This window comes from Euprymna scolopes, chromosome 2 (genome assembly GCF_053919585.1).
Source record: "Euprymna scolopes isolate OS-2025 chromosome 2, ASM5391958v1, whole genome shotgun sequence".
Lineage (NCBI taxonomy): Eukaryota > Metazoa > Mollusca > Cephalopoda > Sepiida > Sepiolidae > Euprymna > Euprymna scolopes.
The window spans coordinates 13,340,575-13,366,544 of record NC_136483.1 but is presented as its reverse complement, the minus strand read 5'-3'; the positions used below and the strand labels follow the sequence as shown (position 1 = coordinate 13,366,544).

At 32.4% G+C, this 25,970-nt stretch overlaps 1 protein-coding gene across 3 annotated transcripts in view; it reads left to right on the top strand.

Moving 5' to 3' along the window:
• LOC145288655 (leucine-rich melanocyte differentiation-associated protein-like) overlaps positions 1 to 25,880 on the top strand; it is a 212,776-nt gene extending 186,896 nt beyond the window's left edge. For all 3 annotated transcript variants that reach the window (XM_080136347.1, XM_080136349.1, XM_080136350.1), the window contains one exon: positions 19,697 to 25,880. In XM_080136347.1, the coding sequence (XP_079992473.1) occupies positions 19,697 to 19,762 (66 nt within the window). In that variant the 3' untranslated portion in view covers positions 19,763 to 25,880. The remainder of the gene's footprint in view (positions 1 to 19,696) is intronic.
• The last annotated feature ends 90 nt before the right edge of the window (positions 25,881 to 25,970 follow it).

The window sequence follows — 25,970 nt, the reverse complement described above, 5'->3', positions numbered from 1 at the left end:
AAATTTATAGAAGACAATAGAATGCAAGATGTAATGAATAGACAAAAAATGAAGCAAGACATATAACTTAAGTTATGAAAAGTTTTCTTATATGTTCTTATGTCAGCATGGTCAGATGGAAGTTCCATGTTGTATAATATTTCGGGAAATTTTCCATCATCAGATATGTGTTTGACTTTAGTTCAATCGTGCATACTGGGGCTATTAATAATTATTATCTTATTTTAATATTTCTTATAACTGCACACCTGTGGAACTCTTTTCTGTTTTCCTGCTTTCCAGCTGACTACAATATGGTCATCTTCAAGTCCAACATAAACAAGTTCTTTATGAGCTGTCCCTTTAAGTAATCCAATTTACCAAATTTCCACTACTAACAATTACTACGACATTGTCCCATTGACTACTGTACACTCATTAATCCTTATTCTCAAGTGGCCTCCGGGCCTTGATAAGTAGTGACTCCCATGTAAAAAAAAATATATCATTATCTATTTACATAGAGTTCGATTCTATTAAAAAGATTTTGATTGCACAGTAAGAAATGACTGTCATGGGAGTAAATGAATGTAAAACATGATTGCCCAGCATTATCGATTTCTAATGTTTTCTTTTCGTACACATAAGCAACAGCTTTGTGTAAAAATTTTATGGAGAAATCATTAAAAAGTCTGGGAAAATGAAACCATTTAAGAGGGAAGCTATTAAAAGGTTTATTAATATAAAACCATTAAAAAGTTTGGTAATATGAAGCCATTAAAAAAAGAAGGCCATTACAAAATTTCTGAATGCTAATCAATGAAAAAAAGTAAGGAAAAATCACTATTGTTTCTTTATGTTCATTCAGAAAGCTATTGAAATATGTACATAGAGAGAGCAAATATATCTACTAGAAATACATTTCTGTGTCAGTTTACTGGGTAAAACAAGACATTTAAATGTAAACTTATTGGAATATGAGTTATTTTAACATGAACAAATCATTAGAAAAATGCAAAATAAGCATGTTTATGCAAAGTGAGATATTTTTAAATAAACATTTCTTTAACTTGAAAAAAAAATGAGACATTTTAAAGTACAAGTTCATGTGATGAGTTATTAGGAAAACAGGACATTTTAGCATAAAAATTTCTATGGTAAATTAGTTTTGTGTTGAATGGATCATGTGGAGTAAAACTATATTTTACATGCGGTGAATTAAGTATTGAGTGAGAGTGAACCAATATTACACAGGGTATTTACATGAACTATTAATACATTTTTACTAACATCAGTTTTTAAATGAAAATAAATGAACAAACGAATTATGTTATGTGCTTATTAATATATATATATATATATATATATATATATATATATATATATATCAAAGTTTTAAAAAAGATAAGTGGAGTGATTATTAGAATTTTGAGGAAGATCGATGGGTTAGAAAAAATAAATAGACACGAAAAATAGTCAAAAGACTATTTTACTAAAAAAATAATAAAAAAAGAACCTCGAAGTACCTTTCGTCCAACACTTGTCAAGAGATTACATCGGCAGCGATTAAAATAAAACAATTTACACATAATTGAAAATGGAGACGAAGGGAGGGGTAAAACAAAAAAAAAATAAAATGATAAAACTACACGGGGTGAATTAAATTAATAAATAACCTGTGATATATCGTCCGTATTTCAGAACCTAGGACATTTTTTAATAAAAAAAAAAATTAAATTTACTTGCCTGCAAATAAGTGCAGAAACAAGAAATAATCACGCAATATAGCCATTTTTTTGGAGGGGGGTAATTCAGAGCTCTTTAAACAGGTTTAATTTATGCGACAGCTCCTTTTGCCTACAGAGCGATGGTTTGCGTATTAGTACAGTTACAGCCTCCAAAATATTGAGCTGCTGTTTGGAATATGGCTATGAACAGTTCTCTGGGTCAATATTTTCCTAGGCTTTCAGGAATCCTTACTCTTCACTCGGGTCTCATTATTAGCTTTATGTGGATGACACTTTTGTCATTTTAAAATCTCGCGACAAAATGATTTTTCCTGAATTTCAATAGTCTCCACTCTGCACTCAAGTTCACTATGGAGGAAGAGCAAAATGACTCTCTATACTTTTTGGACGTCCTTGAAGAAAGGACAGAGAGTTGGTGTAGTACAACTATATACAGGAAACCGACATTTACAGGCCTGTATATGAGTTGGATTTTTTTGCCGCTACCAGGAGAAAAATCAGTTTGATCAAAACTTTGGTCCACCGTACCCTCATGATTTGCTCAACTAGCAAACTTGATAATGAATTGAAGAAGATATCTGATATTCTTGCAAAAAATGGTTTCCCTGAGGGTATGATCTCTAAGCATATTCGCCAAGCTCTTGCTAAATTTAATACCAACCCTTTCTTTAGTCCGGCTAAGTGTCCAGTTTAGCTGAAACTCCCTTATATTGGTTCTATCAGTAAAATTACTTCCGTTGTATCTCATTGTTTCTATGCAGTGCAGCCTCGTGTGGTGTTCGGCACTAAAACTGCTTTCCCAGATTTTAAGAAAGATACACTTCTCACACTACAAAAAAGTTTAGTTGTATATCAATTTAAATGTCAGTGCGATGCTGACTATGTGGGTCATACATTTTAAACGTGTCGGAGTCAGATTGGCACAGCATGTTCCTGCGTTTTTCGAAAGTCCCGGGGTTCTAGAATAAACACACTGTGTTTAGAGACCCGAGTGAAGAGAAAATTTTGTGCCATTAAAAATCTTTTAAAATATATATATTGGGCGGTTGGGTTTTGATCCTGGCTTGAGATAGTTGCCTGTCTAGCCATACTGATGAGCTGTGATACAGCGAAATAGTACTGTATGTGGATGACTATATATAATTCCATAATAATCAAGACGGCCATATATCACATGTGTTTTATTATATGATCTATCTCTTTGGTGTTACAATTGTTTCATAACCATGCGAACAAGCTTCAACTGTACCTGAAAACCCACAAACCAGACCTCAATGATAAACCAAGCATAATTAATTGCACCTTGTATATCTGATATTGGAAATATTGGTAAAACATCTTGGACAGAATTTTGCCTACTTTAAAATAAAAAATTCAACATAACCTATGGGTTTATTCTGTTGAAGTCATCGGTTGGTTCCAGAAAACATAAGCAGTAAGTTCATCATGTTTGACATTGATTCATATTATCAGTCTATAACCCCTGAACTCTTTGAAAAAAGCACTAAAATTAGCAGAAAAAGAAACAAATATAACCAAACTAGAGATAGATATTATAAAATTAACGAGAAAACCTTAATAAAATATGATAATATATTATGGACAAGAAAGGGTAGAAATAACAATTTTGATATTACAATGGGATCTCCGGACTCTGCAGAGATAACTGACCTTGTTGTACTGTACATATTAAAAGAAATTAATTAAAAAATACTCAAATAAAAGGGGCGGCTTTATAGAGATGACATGTTATTTTTAGTCAATACAGGTGAGAGACTATCAGAAAAAACTAGAAAGAAAATCAAACTATTCATGAGTGATCTTAAATTAGAAATATCAGTATACTGTAATTATAAAATAGTAAGTTTCTTAATAATAATACATATGAACCGTATCATAAACCAAACCAAACACTATTTTATATAGACTATAAATCCAATCATCCTAAGTGTATGAAAAAATGCAATCATCCCCAATATATAAAAAAAATATCTAGCATATCACAAAACGAATATATATTTTATAAAAATAAAGATCACTATAATGAAGCTTTAACTTTAAGATTAAATACAGTAAGGATGATAAGAAGGATAATAAGATTAATAATACAATATTATATAACATGGCAATGAGGAAAAAAGTAGGGTAAAAAAATAAAGATAAATATAAAAATAATAAAACTAACAGTAATAACGATAAACAAAAGAGGCAACTCTGGCTATCCACTGGAAGGTAATTGCTTAATATTGAATATTGTCTACAAATGTGAAGTCAAGATGGGTAATAGTAAAAGGATATACCTAGGGACAATCATTGTCAATTTAAGGACAGGTTCTGAAACCATGCAGCATCATTTAACATAGGACAGGATATGGAATCCAATAGTAATAGTGAGAATAATAAAAATAAGGATAAACTCGTAATAAATGGAAAAAATAAGAAAAGAAACAACTGCTTTAGGGGGTTGAGTTAGAGAACTAAGTAAAAATAAAATTGAATATGAATTGAATTGGTCAATAGTAGTAAATATAAACAAAGTAAATCTAAAAGATGTAATCTATGTACACTTGAATCCTACCACATAGTAACATCTAATGAAGAAATTTTAAATAAAAAAGTTAGAAGTGATACGAAGCTGTCTTCACAGAAATAAATTTTTATTATCATGCCTAAAACCTGACTAATAAATAATATATAACAGAGAGGGGTACGTGTAGCAGTGAAATTTAAATATAAAGTAGCAGAATTTAAGATAAATATAAACAAAATATTAATGTTAATCTAGTAAGTACTTAATGAATAATAATCTAAAAAACGGGAAATAAAATTATATATAAATTCAGGAAAGGACATTGGAAATTAACGAATACCCCAGACATTTAAAAAAATTGGAAAAAATTATCACTATGTATATATATATATATATATATATATATATATATATATATATATATGCATGGTTGTACAAGTAGGTGAATATATGAATGCATGTATGGATGCATATTTACAAGGAAAAAAATAAATCAGTTATTAAGGAAAATGTTAGAAATAATGAACCATTAACAAAAAATGATAATTTCCGAATACTAAACCTAACTGGAATATTGAGTATGAAAAATAGATATTTACAAATTTAAAATATTATTATAAAGGGAAACTGAATATAATATAAAGTGGACAATTTAAGGTTCACTGATTATATAAACGAGATTTGGTAGCGATTAAGTTTAGAATAATTCGAATAAAAATTAGAAGACAGAAAAGTATATAAACAAACAAATAGGAAGTAGATATATATATATATATATATATATATATATATATATATATATGTAGAAATTATGAAAATAACTGATGAAAAATTTGAATACTGATGATGGATATAGCATGAGAAGAAGAAATTAATTACTAACAAATTAAAATAAACTAAATGACTATGTATGTAATAATTTAACTGAGAAATTACTTAAATGATCTAAGAATAGTAAATTGAGGATTAAATATACATATAGACAAATATAACAACAAAGGATTAATATAAAATTATAGTAACTAAAAGGAAGAAAATATGGTAGAAAATTAAAATTGAATTAATATGGTTAATCATGATTAGTTCCCCTTAGATCGTCTGAATTGGATAGAATAGTTTGTATGGTAAATAAAAATAAGGAAGCTTTGTTTACGATATAAGAGGGGGGAAAACTAGAGATTTATCATGTGACTTAAATACATAAATAGTAAGATCAGGGGTTAAAAAATATTAAAAAAAGGATTTGAATAATACATTTCATTAAAGTGTTATTAAAAAAATAAGGAAATAAATTTTTAAAACGATTGAACCGATAAATTTAGACAAAGAAGTATATGAAACTAACGCTGATTTAGAAGGTACTAATTAAATAGATAGACACTAAAGTTTAAGAGACTTTATAAAGAATAAATAAAGAAATAAATAAAATAAACGAAATGAATTATGAGATAATTTTAATTATTAAATAAATATAAAAAGAAATTAAACAACAACCATAAATAAGAAGTACAAAAGTAAGATGAATACTTAATTTGATGAAAAGAGTAAAACAGATGGTGTGAAGTCATTTAACTGCTTGAGACAGTTTGAAGGAATTCAAGGGGATTGAGAAAGCAAGAAACGAAAAAAAGGGAGAAAAAGGATATGATAAAAATTAATAGGAAAGATGGTAAAATCCAAAACAGGAAAAATCCGAAATGGGTCTGTTGAAAATGCATTTGTTAATCCATGAGAAAACAGAAATATAAATATAAATGTCCAGTGTAAATTGGAGCTTCAAGATATATAATGTAAAATAAGAATATGATATGGTGTAGTTTATTTATGCATCCCAATATGCAATACAAGAACTTTGTAAATTGTTTTTTGGAGTATTCGATCAAACAATAGATTTGATTGTAAATTTCAACTTAGTTTTAAGTTCTTTTTTCTCGTATATATATATATATATATATATATATATATATATATATATATATATATATATATATATATATATATAATCTTCAAGTCCAACATAAACAAATTCCTGATTAATCGCCCCCTTAAGTAAGACACTTTATCAAATCTCCAATACCAACTATTACTACGATATTATCCCATTGATTATTGTACATACAATAACCCTTATCCCCAAGTGGCTTCACGCCTTGATCAGTGGTGATCCCCCATGTAAAAATATATATATATATATATATATATAGTTTCAGAAATTAATTCATTCAATTTATTCATCAAATATATCTGTTATATGCTTGATATTAGCCACAATTAAAACAGAACAACGGTGTAAGTTAATAATGTATTAAGAAAAGATAAATTAAAGGTTACATAATGAAAAAATTGTTTACATTCCACTGAGCAAGCGGAGGTCACTCTGGAACTAGACCCCTTCCTAGGATCGTTAAGAGTTCCAGTATATATGGACGGTGGTTGAGTCCACTCAGAGGGTGGTTCCCCACAATAATATTCAATATCAGATTATTTTAATCCATAATATTTACTTTTTTCTCTCTGAAACAATATAAATATTTTAAAGGCTTTTTAAGTTGGAATTAATATGTATATGCTAATATGAGAGTTATAGTATTGGAATAAGAATTGAATTATCAAGCATAATTGAACTGCAATCTGTAATATATTTTAACTTTTGTATGTTCCGGAAATTTGTTTTATTAAATTTTTATTCAGCATGTGTAAGCTTTTTTGTTTTTATAAATTGTCAAAGAAGTATCTGTCATAACCATTTTCTTTTTGATAAATGATGTTCTAAGTTTAGTTTTTTTGTCACTGAAATTTTTTATTGGCCATTTATGATTTTCCAAATAAAATAGATGTCCATTTGTAAAAAGGGAATAAATATTCATCTTTTTTGTAGAAGAAATTAAGAAATAAAATTTCATAAATATTAAATGAAGTGGACATCTTTTAAAATATCTGCAGTTAAGTTTAGACAAAGTGGTCCATCAATTTTTAAACTAATATTATTATTTTTGTAAATAAACTGATTTTTTTTATTATAAAAGTTAAATTTAATTAGTATGACTTAGCTTGGTCAATAATATTTCAACTTTTGCGTGACCACAAAAGAAATGACAGTCAAATGAGTTTAATGTTTTTTTTTAAATAACTTTGAGTTTCCAGTAGTCACAAATGAGATGATAACAAAATAAAGCATGAATAAATACCCATGTAAATAATTAGTGTTTGAATTTAAATTAATTCTCAATTTAATCATAATATAAATTACATCTATGTTTATCGCAATTAAAATAACTGAATAATACCCAGCAATTCTAGAATTGAATTTGTAATTTTCCATTTGTAAGGATTTTCATTGGATAATCATTCCTGTTGATCATCCAAAGAAAATAAACAATGAATTTCATACCGTGTAGTTTACTGAAAAAACATTAGAAAAGAAAATGTAATTGATGAAATCAACTGGAATATTTTATGTCAAGAACATGTATGTAATTCACTTCATTTGCTAGTCAGAATCAAATATCAAATGTCAGATGCATGGTTATTTAGGCCCAACATCACAAATCCAACTGATTTTTTTTTATATATAGATGTATTACTTTATTCAACACTATTTTTATTTGGGAAATGCTGTAAAAATTCAATAAATTTATTTGCATAAAATCTTTTTGGTTACTTTTTGTTTTCAGTTTTATTTTATTCTTTGTCTTTTTTATGTTAGCCTTTCTTTTTTATTTTTCCTTTGAATAATTCTTTGAATAATTGTTACATACAACATAAAAAGAAGCAAATTTTTCATTTTTATTAAATTGTCTCCTAAAAAGATCTTTCAACTAATTCATCTCCTAGAGTAGTAGCTCATGCTGATTATATATGCACCTTTATGTCTAAACTCTTCTGAAATCAACTAATTAAAGATCACTCATCAATGTTTGCTTAGTAACACATCACTTACGGTGAAATGGCCATGCCCCTTTTTAGTGAAGTATAACCACCCACCAGCATTGTATTGTCGGATGTAGGTGGTCATGTGACTATTCAAAATGTCCGGAATTGCCACATTATGGGTAGTCGGTAATACATTATGGTGTCCTAAAACCAATGGTTTTAAAGATATTTGCAATAAACTAATTTCTGCATTGTACATCACATATCGTACTGTATCCTGATTTTTGTTATATAACTTATGTACATTATCCACCATATATTTTAAGTTCTTTGCTCTGCAAGTGCATGTCTTTGTACTCCTAAATGACGTTCGGCATTTGCATGAAGGCAGTAGCTCATCTGGTCTGCATGGTACAGGCAGTATCACAGGAGTTATGCCGAAATCTGTTGTTTCATATTCAAACTTGAGCAGATCTAGTTTAATTATTACAGGATTTGGGACTTCTAACCACAATCTGCTCTGTAGATATGCACATTTTATGTGTTCTTGTAGTCTGGAGGAACACCACACAAGCTCGTTAAAGTCAAGTTCTTTCCTAGAATTATGGTACTGCTCCCATCAATACTCATCAAATATTGAATAGCCAGTTTTCTTTAATATAGTTACAAGGAATTTTTCAGCATTATTTATCTTTGGCAGCAGTTCCTTTGCACCAAACCCTTCCAATAGAGAGAGATCCATTGAAGCTTTGAACCCACCTTGCTGGTACTTTCACACCCACTTAATGCGTGAATTGCTGACACAACACCAAATTGCTGTTCAGTTTTCTTGTTCTTCTTGTTGCCAAGCTTTACATAGTTTTTGTAGTTCCCATGTTTTCTTGAAATGGGCAATGAGGTTTCCAAGAACATCTGTGTCAGGTGAGTCAACTAGGGTCGATTGAAAACCATGTTTTACACCACCATTAACATGATTCATTCTCTTCTTGGTTGTTTGAGAACTTTGTGATCGTTGTTTCTTTGTCCAATTTTTTACATTCATCACCATATACTCCACCAAAGAAAATTTCCTTATCTGATACAATATTTTGTAACATATTTTGAAGACATACTTTTGGAACCTCACTTTGCTCAACATTGAGCTTCAGAACAGATCTAGATCGACATGTACTTTCTAATTGTGATAGTAATGGTGATAGTAATTTGTTCAGAACTTCTCTCTTTTCCATTTTCTTGATTGATGATTTTTGATAAATATCAATAATAATATCTATTCTTGTTGACTCTGTAGTAGCAAGAATGATTTTGGAAAAATTTCGAGGATCAGCGACCTCCTTCCCGTCCACCTTTGAGAGGCTTTCGAGGGTTTTCAGGTGTTTCTTTTGCCTTCCATTGAGGTCGCTGATCGTTTCCCCATTCTTACTTCGCAGAGACACACCCCCGGCCAGAAAGGAAACCTTCTAATTTTCTCCTCTCTGGGGGCCGCCTCTTGTTGGTTTTTCTTCTGGTCTTTCTTTGTCTCGGTTACCTTTGTCTCGGTTACCGTTGTATCCATTGTCGTGACTGGAGCTTCGCTGGGCTCCTTTTCCTCTGGAGTATTAAATAGGGGAGGGGTGGACTGAGCTTCCTCGTGGGGGACCTGTGTTGGATGCTCAGTATCTTGGTCTTTTACACTGTCTTTGCGTTCCCTTTTTCCAGCTTGCTTTGGCTTACCGCTATCTTCCTCTCCCTCCGACTCGGAGGAACTCACCCGGAGCTTCCGCTTTGCCGCCGCTCCCATCAGAGTTGTTTTAGGTGCTGGCTCTTCCTGCTTTTTGGTCATCCTAGAGACCACCGTGCTCAAAGTGCTGGCTTCGCTTTTCTCTCCTTCCTTTTTATCATTTCCTTCACCGAATGTTTCAATGCCCATCTTTTTTATTGGCAGTCTACGTACTAGTGCCATGAAATCAACTGTTGTCATTTGAGCGTCACATTTTACATTTTTTCGTCCTGGGGAAGGTGGTTGTACAATTCTCTTGATAGGGATGCTTTATCTGGCTTCTTCAATCATATTCCATCTTTACTTTCAGTAGTCAGGAACTGATTTTTTCCAAATGGATGAATTATAAGCATGCTGCAAAAAAAAAAAATCTTATGTTTGGTATTGTATCATGTAGATGCTTCTCCTTATTCTGAAGTTTCATTTTAATAAACTCTTGATAACTTTTCTCACCAGTTGTCAGGCATTCTGGCAATCCATCAACCACGTCTTGGGGTATATCAGCTCTAGTCGAGATGTTGTGTAGTCTGGTGCCAGTTTGAATGGATTATTAATGGATTTTATGTAATCCAAAAATGTCCTCACACGTTCATAGCAGATTTTTGTAGAGGTTGGGTTAAACTCATGGTGTAGACTAAGTTCACTATCATCTTTGTTCAAATTACATCATTCAAGCAGTTGTGCCGCATAAAGATCTTTTTCATGCTTTAAGAGATTCCATAAACCTACTGCTTCCTTTTTTCTTGTTATTCCAATTATACCTCCTTGGCAGGTTTGTTGTAACATTTTTCAAGTGCCATGTCAAATCCTACTGCGATGCCTTGTCGGAGAATGTGGTACTTCAAAGAAGAGTGTACCCATCTGCTATCGTTTATCCAACCAAACCCAAAGAACAAAGACATACACTCAGAGAATGGCTGAAATGAATATATGCCAATTGCCTTGTCGGATAGAATGTGTAAGATTCCTCAATATTGGATACAGCTCGTCTAGAAACAACTTCCAGTACGTCACATTCTCATTGCAATCTGTTTCTTTCCATTCTGTGAATGATTTCTTCAGGTCCTCGTTCAATAGCTTGTTTTCGTTCCAAATCTCTCTCTAAACTCTGTATGGTTAGCATCTAATGCCTGTTGCATCCTAGTTTCCATGGTTTCTGTGTACCTTCGTATTTTATGGTGATCTTTGTCTTTCTCTGACTGAAATCCTTCAAACATTAGAACTGTCATAACCTCTGATATCAGACTCATTGCCTTCTTGTATTTACAAGAGTGATTCCCACTCATGACACTATTCTCTACAACAATCTTCCAAAAAACTTCAGTTTCAATCAAAGCCAGATCTATACCAATACAGCAAAGATACTTCCCAAGGCAAACGATTACAATCTTCTCCCTGTGAAATGGTCTCATTCCAAGGAATATGTTACCAAACTGTTTAGATTTCAGTAATTGTATTTCTATTGTCAGGGCAATAACGGGATTAGTCATGTCATAACATGTATAGTATACCTATGTAAATTACACGGAACATGGGTTCGAAATGTGTTAAAATTAGTTTTTGCAAATATTTGGAAAACCATTGTTTTTAGGACATCAAAATGTATTACTGACCCCCGATAATGTGGCAATTCCGGACATTTTGAGTAGTCACATGACCATGTACACCCGACGGTTTCAGAGATATAATGCTGGTGGGTGGTTATACTTTGCTAAAAAGGGGCATGGCCATTTTGCCAATTTCGCCGTCAGTGGCAGATATGTTATCAAGCAAACGTTGATCAGTGACCTTCAATCCAGTGCCATGGGAACACAGAATAAAGAGAAAATATTCCCAAATACATGTAAACATATTTTATTTACATATTGACAAATGTAAGGAAGACAACATAACATTACATACAATGAAAGGGTTTTACTCGCTCTTCTGGTGGCCTCTACCATGCAAGGTAAGTATAGAATTTAAGACAGTCTTGTATCCATCCATGTAGGATTCAGCCCATGTTTTCACATAACATTGTCTGTGTCCAAGGAGAAGTAACCCACCGGTGTCTTGGTGTTATTCGCCATTATTCCCCTACAATCCCCATAAATTATATAATAAATATAATAGTGTATTATCTAAAAACATAGTGCAGAATGCTAACAAATAGAAGTACATAAATCCAACATGTCAAGCCATAGTACATTTTTATTCAATCGTGCATAAACTCATGTTTCACACTGTGCATAAGAAAGCCAACAAATGTAATGTATAAGCTAACATATTAAATCAGCGTGCATAACATGTCAAACCATATTGCATAATAACTATGGCGTTCTTTAAAAGGATGTTGGGCATGACTTTGCCACTCTAATGAGTGATGGGGCCATAATCTCAAATTGGACAGCCAGTCACACCTCATTACAAGTAAAAAAAAAAAAAAAGGACAAAAGAAAAGTTCTGATGATTTCCGAACGTCCGTGCCATGTAAATGCGACAGGTTCACTATGAATTAAAAATGCAATGAATTGATGACATATTTTAACACTGACTTCTATTATCTCTTTTTGGTAATTATTTTTTATTTGTCTTGCTGATCTGATTGTACACTGTCCTGCATTATAGACAATTTTCAAATACGTTAGTTTGAAATGCAAACCTCTGCTCGTGTTTTGTTTTTCATTGTTGCTGACAGGCCTTAGCAATAGGTACTACCGTGAGGTTGTATTTTTCTTTCTAGTTTGCTTCTCACCAGAATTGACAGCGTATCGGCCCATTGAGTGAATCTTGCATTTTCATTGTGAGGAGCTTCAGGAACCACTAGAACTTTTCTTACTTCCTTTGATTTTTTTTTATGTGTAATGAGATGTGGCTGGCTGTTCATTTGAAATCATGGCCCCGTCATTCGTTGTAGTGGCAAACCAGGACTTGTCATGCTGAGTGCAACGTTATAAACGTGAAATTGTATGTATTTAGGTTCATGTTTTTTGTTTTATTCCTACAATAAATAATATTCCCTTTATTTCTGAATATGGTGCGAATGTTTTATTTGAACTATTATTTTCATCTTGAGTGTTATTCTCACAATGTTTTGGAGGATGTAACCTCCAACCTTCTTTGGATGTATCTAGGTGAACTTGTGAATCTGCACAAACTTTTGAATGGAATCTTTTATTTAATCCACAGCTGTAGCATGCTCTCATTCCATCACCATGACCGAGTAGAAATCTTTAATAATTCATAATTGTATTCTTAGTGTCACCTGTACTGAGGCTTGAACCTTCAACCTCCAGAAAGGTGTCAATTAGAACTGAATTTTACTTTGTACTTTATCCATTACGCCAAGGATCCACATAATACAATTGATTAATCCTCATCTCAAAAATTCAGAAACATAATTTTAAACTCTTGCGTTGATTACTGCACAGTTATCAATATTTATCATCAATATCCGAGTAAATCAATTCACCTTCTCTATTTTGATGAAGAAATCCACAAACTGCATAAAACATAGACTGGAAACAACAAGGAGAAAGAGATACGCCAGGAATAATTGTGATCTGGAAAGATGGACACACTCTTGCAATTCTTGTGTGAACAACCAAGTTTCGTGATTTAAAGAAACAAATATTTTTTTAAAATTTTATTTTTACTGATTTTTTTAAAACTGGAAGTAAATGTTGAATAAAAATGTTTTTGTTAAAATATTAACTTTTTAAATTTTAAAAAAAATTACAAACAAGGCATAATGCCACTTAGATGTAAGAGGTTACTGTTTGGGACAGGGACATTATTTAAGGGGTTGAACAGCAAGATGTTTGTTCACATTACATTTGGATGTCTGCATGTCAGTACAGTCAGGTAAGTAGGGACCTGGGAGGGAATTCCAAAGTCTAGCAGTTTGAGGGAAGAAACTATTAGAGTAGAAGGCTTCTCGGCATCTAGGGATATGTACAGTGTAGGGTGGGATTTGCTGCTTGTCAGGTTAGTCGGGGGTGGGCCCGGTATTTACATCAAGAGGGTACAAATGCTTTGAGTTCATCGGAGCACATTCCATTAAAATACTTGTAAAACAGGCAAAGAGATGCAACATTTTGATGATGGGATAGAGGTTGGAGAGACTCCTTTTGAAGACTCTTTTTTTAGACCTAATCCAAAATGAAAAAACAGATGCATCAACTCAGATGTGGCAACAATACTTCTTTGCAGCAACCTTGGCAACGTCTTCAATGTATTTATTCCAATTCATGTTGCCTGTGAATGTTGAGCTGAGAAGTTTGAACGAAGAGCTTTCATGTAATGTATTATTAATCGTGGCAATCAGTGGTTGATAAAGTTTCTTAGTTGGATTAATCAAACTCTCAACAAAACAGTTTTTCATATTTCCGGCTAAATTTATCATTTTGACCTTGAAGTGAATAAATCGGTTGTTGTCTTTGCTTTTTTTTTTTTATTTATGAGCACATGGCGATTTAATTATGAAGTGATTTCTACAAACGCTAAACTACAAATGGCTATGATTGCTTACAATCTTTCTTTCTCTGTTTTGTTTCGGTGGAAGTCGCTTTATTCTTCGCTCCTCAAAGTAAAGAAATTTTGACATGGACATGTGAACTCCAAAGTATTTTCAGCTAATGCAAATTTTTCCAATCTCCAGAAAGTAACACCTATAAGTGAATATAATAAGCAAGTGCAAACTTAGAAATTTCTAAAAGACCTGATAAAGAAAATCAGTTTTGGAGAAACATCATCAACCAATTACTTACATAAGCATATTACTTACAACTTCTATTCACCCAACTTCCTTACCTAAACTAAAAAATAACTTTTATACTCTTTTTCTTATATAAAAAATTTTTGGTCATCAAATTTGGTTTTACTCAGTTTCTCTTTTACAAAACTCTGCTCATGTTTTAAGCATGTGGGCCTGATCTTATTGCTGTTTTAGTAATAAATGTTCTGATGAGCTAGTCCCTGTCTGCTCCAAATTTTACATATACTGAATCTCACTTCCTTGGCGGCTGGAAAATTGTCTCTGCAGTACTAGTGTTCAAGAATTCTGGTGAAAGAACTGACCCTCAAAATCATCATCAGTCTCTTCTGCTAAAATCACTAAAATCTTTGAATCATTAATCAATCTAGCAATAGCCTGGTTTAAAATAGAAATTGCTTTCTATCCGTGAAACATATGTTACTATCTCTTCTTAGACTTCTTTTTTACAGAAATGAAACATTTAAAACTTCATAGCATACATTTTGAATAGAAATATAAAAAGGCTAAAGTAAGACTTACTGTAAATAAATGTCATCTCTTTTTTTTTTAAATGGAAACGTTCATAGAATTCGATATAATAAGCCTTATTATAAATGGAGTAAGCAAAGAAAAACAAATTTAAGATGGCGATCAAAATATAAAAATTAGAAAATAAATAATACAAACGATCTTGTAAAAGTGATGTTTACTTAGATAATTATGGATGAAATAATTATATACTTATTCGTATTAAAGAATTATCTTAAGTATATTGTTTGTTACAGATAAAAAATGTGTTTTCATATTATTACATTACTGTATATTAAATGGTGAAGCAGAAAATATGCCTTTTACTAAATATTTGAATACAGCATTTAGTTGCATCTCCATGCAACTCTAAGGTGGTGAGTGTCCCCTGTTTCGGTAAATAATGAACATGATAAAATCTAAAAGTGGAAAAAATAGATTGAAAGAAAAACTTTTCTTTCTAACTGTGATACTATGGACAGACCCTTCCCCTCACACACACAACCAAAACCTCAGAGAATGTTAAAGAATAATTCAAGAAAGGAAAAATGATGAGGAAGTAAACTAAGTGTGAGACAATGGAGTGATTTTCGAATCTATTGAACTTCCTAGATAGGATGGCGCACTGACGAGTGTTTGTTAGTTTCTGAGTAGTTAGCCAAGATTGGCTGAAAACACAGGCAGATGTAGTCAGTTTCACTGATCATCTGGGAGTTACTGAGAGAAAGACCAGATATCTAAGATTTCTAGTTGAAAGTAAATATATTTAGGGGACGAGCAGATTGGACAGATTAGATTGAGGTAAACTCAAGGAGTGAGGTAAGATACAGAACTTGAAACAAATTAAAGTAGATGAGTTTGAAAAACTGAAACAACTCAGATATGGACACTAGTAGTGGGGCCTCAGTAACATGCACACATATGCGCGCACACATACACATACGTGCGCATTACCAACAAATCAAACATACAACGTATACATCTGTTTTTGTAGTTTTGTTGTGTTCTTTTAACACAACTTGTAAACCAGTGGTCACAAATATGAGAGACAACAACATGGCTAGAACAAGAAAATGAAGAAGAAAAACTGCAGCACAAACATTAAGGGTCAGAAGGGGGGGGCATGGTTTTAAACTGACAACATGGACCAATATGAAACATATTTCCATATCTAGCTGATCTTACAAAGTCTATCAAGCATTAATGTGGGAATGAAACTTATCTCATTTCTTTTATGCAGGCAAGTTTCCTGCGTGGAGGTATGACTCATGTAAGGCCCCATTAGGGTACAGATTTCCTTTCTAGACAGAAAGGTTTAAAACAAGGAATGTGGATTAATTTTTATGAGACAAACGGAAATGCAAAATAAAAATGGTTGACCACAATGAATGCGAGAAATGTCGAAGTCAAGAAATTTCAAATAAATTTATGAAACGAAAAATTTAGAGAAAAAGAAACATTAAAAAAACGGGGTATGGGATATTTCTAACTAGAGCAAATGCCCTGAAAATGAAAGAAAAAATAGCATGGAAGTTATGCAATGAAACAAAAGAATTGCGTTTCAGTCTGAGAGATGAGAATAGTTCAAACATTAACTCACAGTTTGTTTTTGTTTTGTTGTTGTTTTCATATCTTGTTCATCAAACATATTTATCGTCATGTGCAAATTTCTTTGCCGAGAGAACGATATTCGTCATGTGCAAATTTCTTTGCCGAGAGAACGATATTCGTTTTCGGTTTCCAAGATTTGATGAAATCCCTTTTTTTTCTTGACTGATGAAATACTTTTGATAGCTGGATCCTTGGCAAAATAGATATGATTGCATGACCTCATCCCTTCAGATCGACTTTAGTAGCGGGATTAAAAAAATGAATCGGGGACTTTTGTTCAGTTTAAACAAATATTAACATTTATTCTATCACTAACACAACTAGGGAAAAATATGTAATGTTGAGGTAGCCATCCGTAACAATATTAAATCAGGCAAATTTTATTTTGTAGAACACCCAAGATTGATCCTCCAACCATAGCGTAACTTTAGAAATCAAGATTGCATCATTTAGAAAAGGCTTTGTTTTCAAAAACGACTTCATGACTAAGAAGAGGCGAAAGTTAGGGGGTGCAAGGTCAGGAGAGTAGGGGGATAGGAAAGGATTTTGTAGTCTGTACCTCTGGTCTGGCGACATGTGCTCTATGAACAGAAGCATTTTCTTTGCAGCAGGAGGATATCTTTACTGATCTTGCCTTGCTTCTTCATTTTGATGGATTCTTTTAATTTTCTTAAAATTAAAGTATAACAGACTCCTTTAATTGTAGTATACTTTGCTATGAAATCTGTCATCACTATTCATTCCGCCCTGGTCCCAGAAGATTGTAAGCATGACTTTGCCACTACAGGGCTGAACTCTTGTCTTCTTTAAAAGTGGTTAGTCTAAGTAATTCGACTGCACTAACTCTGAATCATAGTGTTAAACCCAGGTTTCATCCTGTGTAATCAGTATTTTGAAAACTTGGACTCATCTTGGCATATCTCCTTGAGGAGTGTTCTCACTTCTAGCAATGTGTCAACAGCATGGGAATCCATCTGGCAGACACCATGAATGATCGTTTCCACAGATCCTGTACTATCTTGAGCTATTTTGCGAATAGTTATGAACCGATCTTCCAAAATGGCAGTCTCAACTGACAGATGCCTACAACCACGTCTAGAAGTTCTTTCCACGGATTTCTGTCCACATTTGAATTTATAATGCCAGCGTTTTACAAGTGAATATGATGATAGGGCATCATTATGACACATTTCTTTCATTTAATGAAAAGTTTCCAGTGGTATGCATCATTTCAAATACAAAAACCAGATCACTGCGCAACATTCAAAAAGCTTCATTTTACACCTGATTCGGTTCAAACGTCTGTAAATCAGAAACCACAATTTGTTCAATACTGTAATTTGCCACATAACCCATAGAGATGTAAATCATTGCAGATGCAAAATATCAGCTCGATCAGATAACTGGAAGTTGGTTATGAGCATTACTTACTGAACATCCTTCATAACATGATAAGAGTGAATAATTTGGATTATTAATGGATAAATTTTTGAAGAACTAAATGCCTTTTAACAGTTTGAAAGACGCCCCCCCCCCCCAAAAAAAAAATGCTCAGTGCATTACTACAAAGACATTGCTAAATTAAATGGCCCAGACTAATTTTTCTAATCATTATGCAATCTGGATTAATCCATTAAAGAATATAGAAAATTTCAGTTATGTCCAGTCATGTGGATGTCCATGTGCTTCAGACACAAACACAAACATCAGCAAGTTTTAAAAAAGGACAAACTAATGAAGTGGAAGCACTTGAACTTACCATCAAAGAAAGCAAGGGTACAGCCCTCTGCTAGCAAGCTTATGTTCAGTCTTCTAAAACCAGGACACAATAGTGATGACAGATTTCCTGGCAAAGTGTACTACCTATTATGATTCACGTTTGAGAAAATTAATAGAATTACCAAAATCAACCAGCAGCGCAAGATCGGCAAATGTATCCTCTGACTGCAAGACAACACTCTGGTTTATAACGCACGTATCAAAAGCATGGGCGTGTGTCTATGAATTTCTTCCTTTCCTATTCTCCTTACTCTCCTGGCCTTGCACCCTCTGACCTTCACCTCTTCCACATTATTTCTGAAAGAAAACCGTTTCCCAGATGATTCAGCCTTGATTTACTAAATCCCGTCGTGATCAGAGGATCAAATTGGGGTGTCCTACAAAAACGGTTTCTACAGCTGCATTAAACGATGAGAGAAATGTGTAACTGGGTGGATTCTATATAAAGAAAGACTGATAACTGTGCTTAAGTTCATTGCTCTACTGTTATGAGGAGTGGATCAGGGACATTACTTATATTTATATTGTTAAACATATGATTATGGTTTAAACAATATTTTATTCAGATTTATAAATTTTAGGTGTTATTTATTAAAAGAAAAATTGTATTTGCAATGTTTAACATTGGTTGCAAAAATTACATATTATTTAAACTGTTTTTTTTTTTTTTTAAGAATAGAATGATTACATTTTTATTCCTAATCTTAAATCTAAAAAATGATAAAAAATAATAACTTGAACTTTAATTTATTTCAACATTTTATTTCAAAATTTAACAGTGATTTATTTGCAACACCGATTAATTCGCTTTGTTTTATCTTAAACAAATGACTCACCAATATTTTTATTATTCATTTTATTATTAATTTATTTATTGCGGACGATTATCCTCATTTTTATTGGTTGTTGTTTCACAACGTTTCGGCCAACTATTCCTCTGGACTTCGTCAAGGGGTAACCGCGATTTTATGTTATCCCTCCACCCAGACAACGTCGGGTAACCTTTCTAGCATATATTAAAATTATGAAACAATTTTAAATTACCAATTAAATTCTTTAAAACAAATTATTCACAACTAACAATTCCTCATTCAATATATTTATTGGACTTGATTTATGTATGTATAATAAAAAAAATTTCATTTTAATTTCAGATTGTGGAGTTCTTCCGTCCTCGTCGAAGAGCCTTGTCAATGCCAGGGTTGATGCTGAAGTTTTAATCTTTTGTTCCAATCCAAAGACTCCAGCCACAAATACATGGCAAGCAGCACAATTCTTGAACCATTCCATGAACGCCGTCCAAATCAAGAAACTTTGGTTTTGCAGTCAAATTTTTCTATGAAAGACAATTTGCTAGAACTTTCTTCCATTAAGCAGAAAGTTTTGCATAAATAAATGTTATTTTTTTGAGATGTTGGAATATTTTAAAAACATTCTGTCTTTTATTTACAAAAGGCGTTCTCTTAAAAGTCATTTGGAATCATGTAAATATATCGTCAGTTCATTGTTCATCTATAATGTAATTTATAAGTATTTTTTTAAACGAATTAATGATTTGGTTTTAATTAATTTTATCCCCACCTCCCGATATTTATTTCAATAACATCCTACAAGAATTTATGTATCAAAATCAAACTTTTCCAATGCCAGTTTTACATTTATTTCTTAAGTTAAAATAGAATTTCCATCCTTAAATTAAATTTTAATGACTCGTTTCTTTTTGTATAGTTCTTTCTTCAGCTGCTGTCTTCTTTGTGACATTATTTTTATTTCTATTTTTTCCTATCTAATGCATTCAAGAACATCTGTCTTAGTTTCTTTAAATCGATGTGTTAATGTTGTGTCCACAAACCTCATTCTTGCTGCTGCTTTACTATGATTCATCATCAAATGATATCCTGCTTGACGGATATAGCTTGCCGTCTCCTTGAGGCATTCATGAATTCATTGTTGCTCATCGTTTTTTATGTTACCCAGGTGTTCAGACTGTCAACATATATTTCTTGCTGTCATTCTCTGCGTCTTCTACCCACGATCTTTCCTGTCAAACTAAAGGCTCGTAAATATCCAGTCTGTTAGCAATGAAGAAACAAATGTAACACAACTGTATAAAAATATTTTGCTTCATTGTTTTTGTACTTTAGATGTGGGAAAATTCTTTTTTGTATATCTATATTTTATATTCTAAGCCTGTACCCCCATTGTCACTGCTGGTTTAAAGTTCATGAGAAATGAAGAAAAAAATATAGGCTATCGTAACTACACAAATCGTTTTCTATCAAAAATTGCTTGTACGTTTTATTCTTACTAGCAATACGCATCGAAATTTAAGTTATTGCTTTTTTTTTTATCATCTAGATAATAATTCTACCTGTGTTCCTCCCTTAGCATGACTGCCAATATACATCTGCTAGGCCAAAGGGAAGTAATTCATCCAAATTTGAGGCATTAATACGGCTTTCTTTGTACATGTAAACCAAGAGGCAGATGACAACTGATGTTTTTTTTAAAATTAATTTAATTACAAAAGTTTTAGTTAAGAAAGTTTTTTCACAAAAATTTGTAAAAGCAAGAAAAGACCCCCCTCCCCAAAAAATGGAACTGTGTGAAAATCTGTTATTCATTCATGAAAATGGGTGACTCGAACACTAACATGCCACAGATTTGTTTATTTATATCGTGCATACGTAAAATGTGTCATTGATGAAAACTGTGCAATGGCCACAACAGAACTCAAACGTGGCACAACATCACTTTGATTCAGCACAACATCACTTTGATTCAGCACAACATCACAAAACGAGATCATTCATATCAAATTTCATGTCCAGTCGTGTGGATGTCCATACACTTCAGACCCAAACACAGACATCATCAAGTTTAAAAAAAAAAAATGACCAGCTAATGAAATGGAAGTACTTGAACTTACCATCAAAGAAAGCAAGGTACAGCCTTCTGCTATCAAGGTTAGATTCACAATCTTTTAAGACCAGGACGAAATAGTGATGACAGATTTCCTGGCAAAGTGTATGACAATTACAGGAACTTATTATGATTCACTTTTGAGGAAATTAAGAAAAACTATCGAAATCAAGAGGCAGGGCAAGATCTGAAATTGTATCCTTCAGTTGCAAGATAACACTCCAGTCCATAACGCACATATCAAAACACAGGCGTGTGGATATGAATTTCTTTCCCGTTCCCCTTACTCTTCTGGCCTTGCGCCCTCTAACTTTCACCTCTTCCCAACCATTAAGTTATTTCTGAAAAAAAACTGTTTCTCAGATGATGCAGCCATGGTGGCTGTGTTACTGCTCTGGGAATTAATGAACTAAAAGTTTAAATTATTTTTTTTGTTGTTGACTAGGTTTAAATTTAAAAAAAAAAAAAAAGCATTTCAATAGATGATCAAATAATTTATAGCAATTGTTGTTGCTATTAAGCAACGTTGAGCTTGGCAAGTACTAAATGGGTGGTCATTTGGGAACACCAGGTGCTGTATGTACTCTCTGCTTATCAGCATTGTTTCCAGTTGCTATGGACTTCTTGCCACTGGAATCAAGCAGTGCCAAGTCAGGAGAGGTGTGGTTATAGAGTGTGCAACTCTTGCTTCACAATTACAAGCACAGCTATCCTTACAGGGGATATTCATTGTCTCTTAAGACTGTACGGAGGCCATGAATTGTTATTAATACTAGAAAAAATATACAACCAGAGTGAACATATTTTTGTTAGTATATATAACAAACAAACATATACTACACTGCCCCTTCCCTTCCAAAGGAGGAGGTAATGCCTGGAAATATGGTCTTGTGATGACCGAACATATACTACATTACTCACTCGCCTTCTAAAGAAAATGGAGGCATTAATATGGTAGAATGACCACAGAACAGATACTACATTATCCCCCTCCCCCCCCAAAAAAAAAGGTGGTAATGCTTGGTAGAATGGTATGACAAACGAACATATATCACCCCTCACCCCAAAGGAGGCAGTAGTGTCTCTGGCATTGTCTCATGGTAATAGAATAGATATGACATTACTCTCACTCCCTGAATTGAAAGTTAGTAATAATGTAATTTCACCTTCAAACAGACAGACACCAAATTTCCATCAGTAATAAATTAGCCATTGTAATAGCATTGTGTAATATTGTAAGAGGATGTACTTTATGACATTATGGCACCAGAACTAATATGTAATATTTGTTCTGTATAACATAGAGGTGTGTATATATTACGTACGTGTATCTAACTTGTGTAATGTCTAGTGGTATAAAAATTATGACAACAAATACAACTTGTAACAAAAGGGACAAATAACAGAGGTTGTAACATCAGGTCAATCAGAGAAACATACCTGGTCTGTTCCTGATCTTGTTTGACGGATCCTCGAAAAAGTTGCAAAGAAGATGCATCCTAATGAATTAACAAATCTCGAATTGTCTTTTCAGCAACTTTTATAACTGATGTTTCCCCATTGGGAAGCTGCCACTGGGAAGCTGCCACTGGTCCTAGATTAATGCATTCTGATCTCTCTACTAGGAGCCATCATCATCCAACAATCCACACCCTCTCACTCCCAATTCTTGACTGATCAAATCATCACATCTTTTTCCCAAAACTTTACCTAAAGTCCACATCACTTTAAAATGACCACTATGTAACTATATCAGACTCTAGAGGTTAATCTATTTTAGATTATTGTTTATGATCTACATTCTTTTCTATTAAAACATCTTATGGGGAATATCTCTATTGCCTGCCTTCCATGACCTGATTTGAAAATGGTTTCATAAGAATAAGTTTAACTAAAAATATATTCATAAAAAAGATGAGGATAATAGTCCTCAATAAATAAAATTGATAAATAATACTCATCTCAATAATGAATTCCAATTTGTTTATGTCCAAATAAAACATGGGCGATTTTATAAGAAAAAAGTTCTTTTAGGTAAAGATGCTACTTAACTATATTATCGTTAAAAACAAAAACTGCACAGTATATATATATATATATATATATATATATATATGAAATAAAAGATGAGAATTTAAAGTTAAATAAAACTTTATGATATCATCAGATCAATAAAGAAAAGGAGGAACCTCTTTAGGCCATCGCATTTCGAAGCTAAATGCTTCTCATTAATATATTTTTAAAGAGAAATTTAAATTCCAAAGAATATCAGTAACACTTTAGTTTGGTTTTGTTTGTTTTACTCTTTTAGTCATTTAATACTGAAAATACAATTCATCAAACTCAAGTTGCTATTTTATTCCCTCCCCTCTTTTGCTGTTGGTTTTTTGACACTTTATTTAAAAAAAATTTTTTAACAAATGTATTTACAAACTTTTTATTAAAAAATTTTTTTTTTAACAAATGCATTTACAAATGCCTGTTTTAGCATCACTTGTTTGAATCTATATTTTATATTCTACACCTATAACCCTATTGTCCCTGCAGGTTTAGTATTTTTAGATTGGGCTAGTGTTCAGAAGAGATGGGGAACAATTATAGATTCACTGGGCAGCAATTTTCTAATTTTTGAATTTTGAATGTTGTTCAATTTCTACAATTGATTTGAAGTATTTCTGCACTATTGAATCAGGAATGAATTCTCTCCATTAGATCAGATTTTTGTGTGAAGTTGATTTGAAAAAAATCAGATCTTGTGACAAAATTGATTACATTTTTGTGGCATTATCAGTTGATTTTTGTCAACACATATCATCCTAAATAAGTTTTTAAGAGGAAAAACTGTTTTGCCAACAACATATTGATTGCTGTAAACTGAATGATGGTTATCGATAAAGATAAGGACATGAAAATTGCATGTTGCTTTACCATTGTTTAAACATCAGGGCTTGAACTTCTGTTTCTTTGAACTCCTGGAATGCTCAGCAGCAGGGCGGTCTCTCTTCAGATTTCAACAATTGTCAGCCATCATGACTGCATCTCAGTAACCCTGATACCTGGTCTCCATCTCTTTTAGGTTCTGATGGAATCTCTTCCCCTGCTCGTCACACATTGAACCCAAGTTCTCAAGAAACTAGTTCATATGTGAAAATAGATTGTGCATCTTGACGCTCATGTTGCAGCTCAGGTTTCTGAAAGCAGTCATCATGTTGTTGACGAATTCTGCATAGTTTCTGGCCTTATTGTTGCCAACAAAGTCCTTCACTACCAAAACAAATGCCTTCCATGCTTCCAGTTTCACTTCGTTCATTGGGTTTTTCAAACTCTGGATCTCTGATGAGTTGCCAGATCTGAGGACAGTACATATGAACAAAAAAAGCATGTAAGAAATGACATGTGGCCATAGCTCAAATACTTGACTTGGTTGAGCAAAACAAATTTGATTTTTGGATTCAGCACATCAGATTCGCCCTAAATCACCTGAAAAAAACACAGACAACAAATTATTATTGCTATATATAAGTATAAAAGTCTGATTTTCACAAAATTCTTGTCGGATGAATATAAAACTTTTTTTTGAGACGCAATGTTCATCTTTTATCTGAATCCAAATGAATTTCTTAAGAAAAAAAAATTGGGGTACTTATCTAATTTACAACCCAATCTCCAATAACTTTGCATCAGTATCTTCTGGCAGATTACATAAGCAACCAGACAATGCTAAAGTGATTAATTAGCCAATCAGCTGTTAAAAGACAAATTTCAATGAAAACGTTAAATTCATTAAGTAAAAAAAAAAAATCTTTAAACAAAAATAATGACTTTCTGCTATGTACATATGAAATCCACTCTTTCTCCATGTAAAGAAAGGCTTTCTAAGTAGAAAACTATGCTTAATATGAGAGAGGAGAGGGGATACCACGTTTTAAATTGTCTGGCAGTCTTTGCTTCAGCATATTGGACCATAAGTACCAAAATTATTTTTTGTTTTAAGTATCTGAAACCTTCTCCCCCTTCGATGTTTAATATTCAACAATTTAGATTAAAAAAAAGAAAAAGAGAATTTATTGTATGGGAAGCCTTTTCATTTATTTTGAGATAACCAATAATTGGAATTATATTTTCATAACTCTGCATCAAAATATTATATATATATATATATAAATATACATATTTACTATCCCAGACCTGAAAGAAGCCAGTTATGGTTGAAATACAATTATTGTCTGGTATATGTTCAATTTTGTTAATCTTTTTTCACATAAATATCTATAAATCGAGTACTTTCGATTCCACTTGATATCCTTTGTAAGGTTTTTAAAGAATTTAAGTTTAATCATTAAAAACTTCAATCGTTATCTAAAATGACATACCAGAAAAATGGAAAATAATTCAATAAAAAATTTAAATGTGAAAGTTGTTGATTTTGTTTAATCTTTTTTTTATCCCGGGTGTGAATTTTTTCTGAAAAAAAAAAAGAAAAAGAAAAAAATGTTCTGTTTTGAA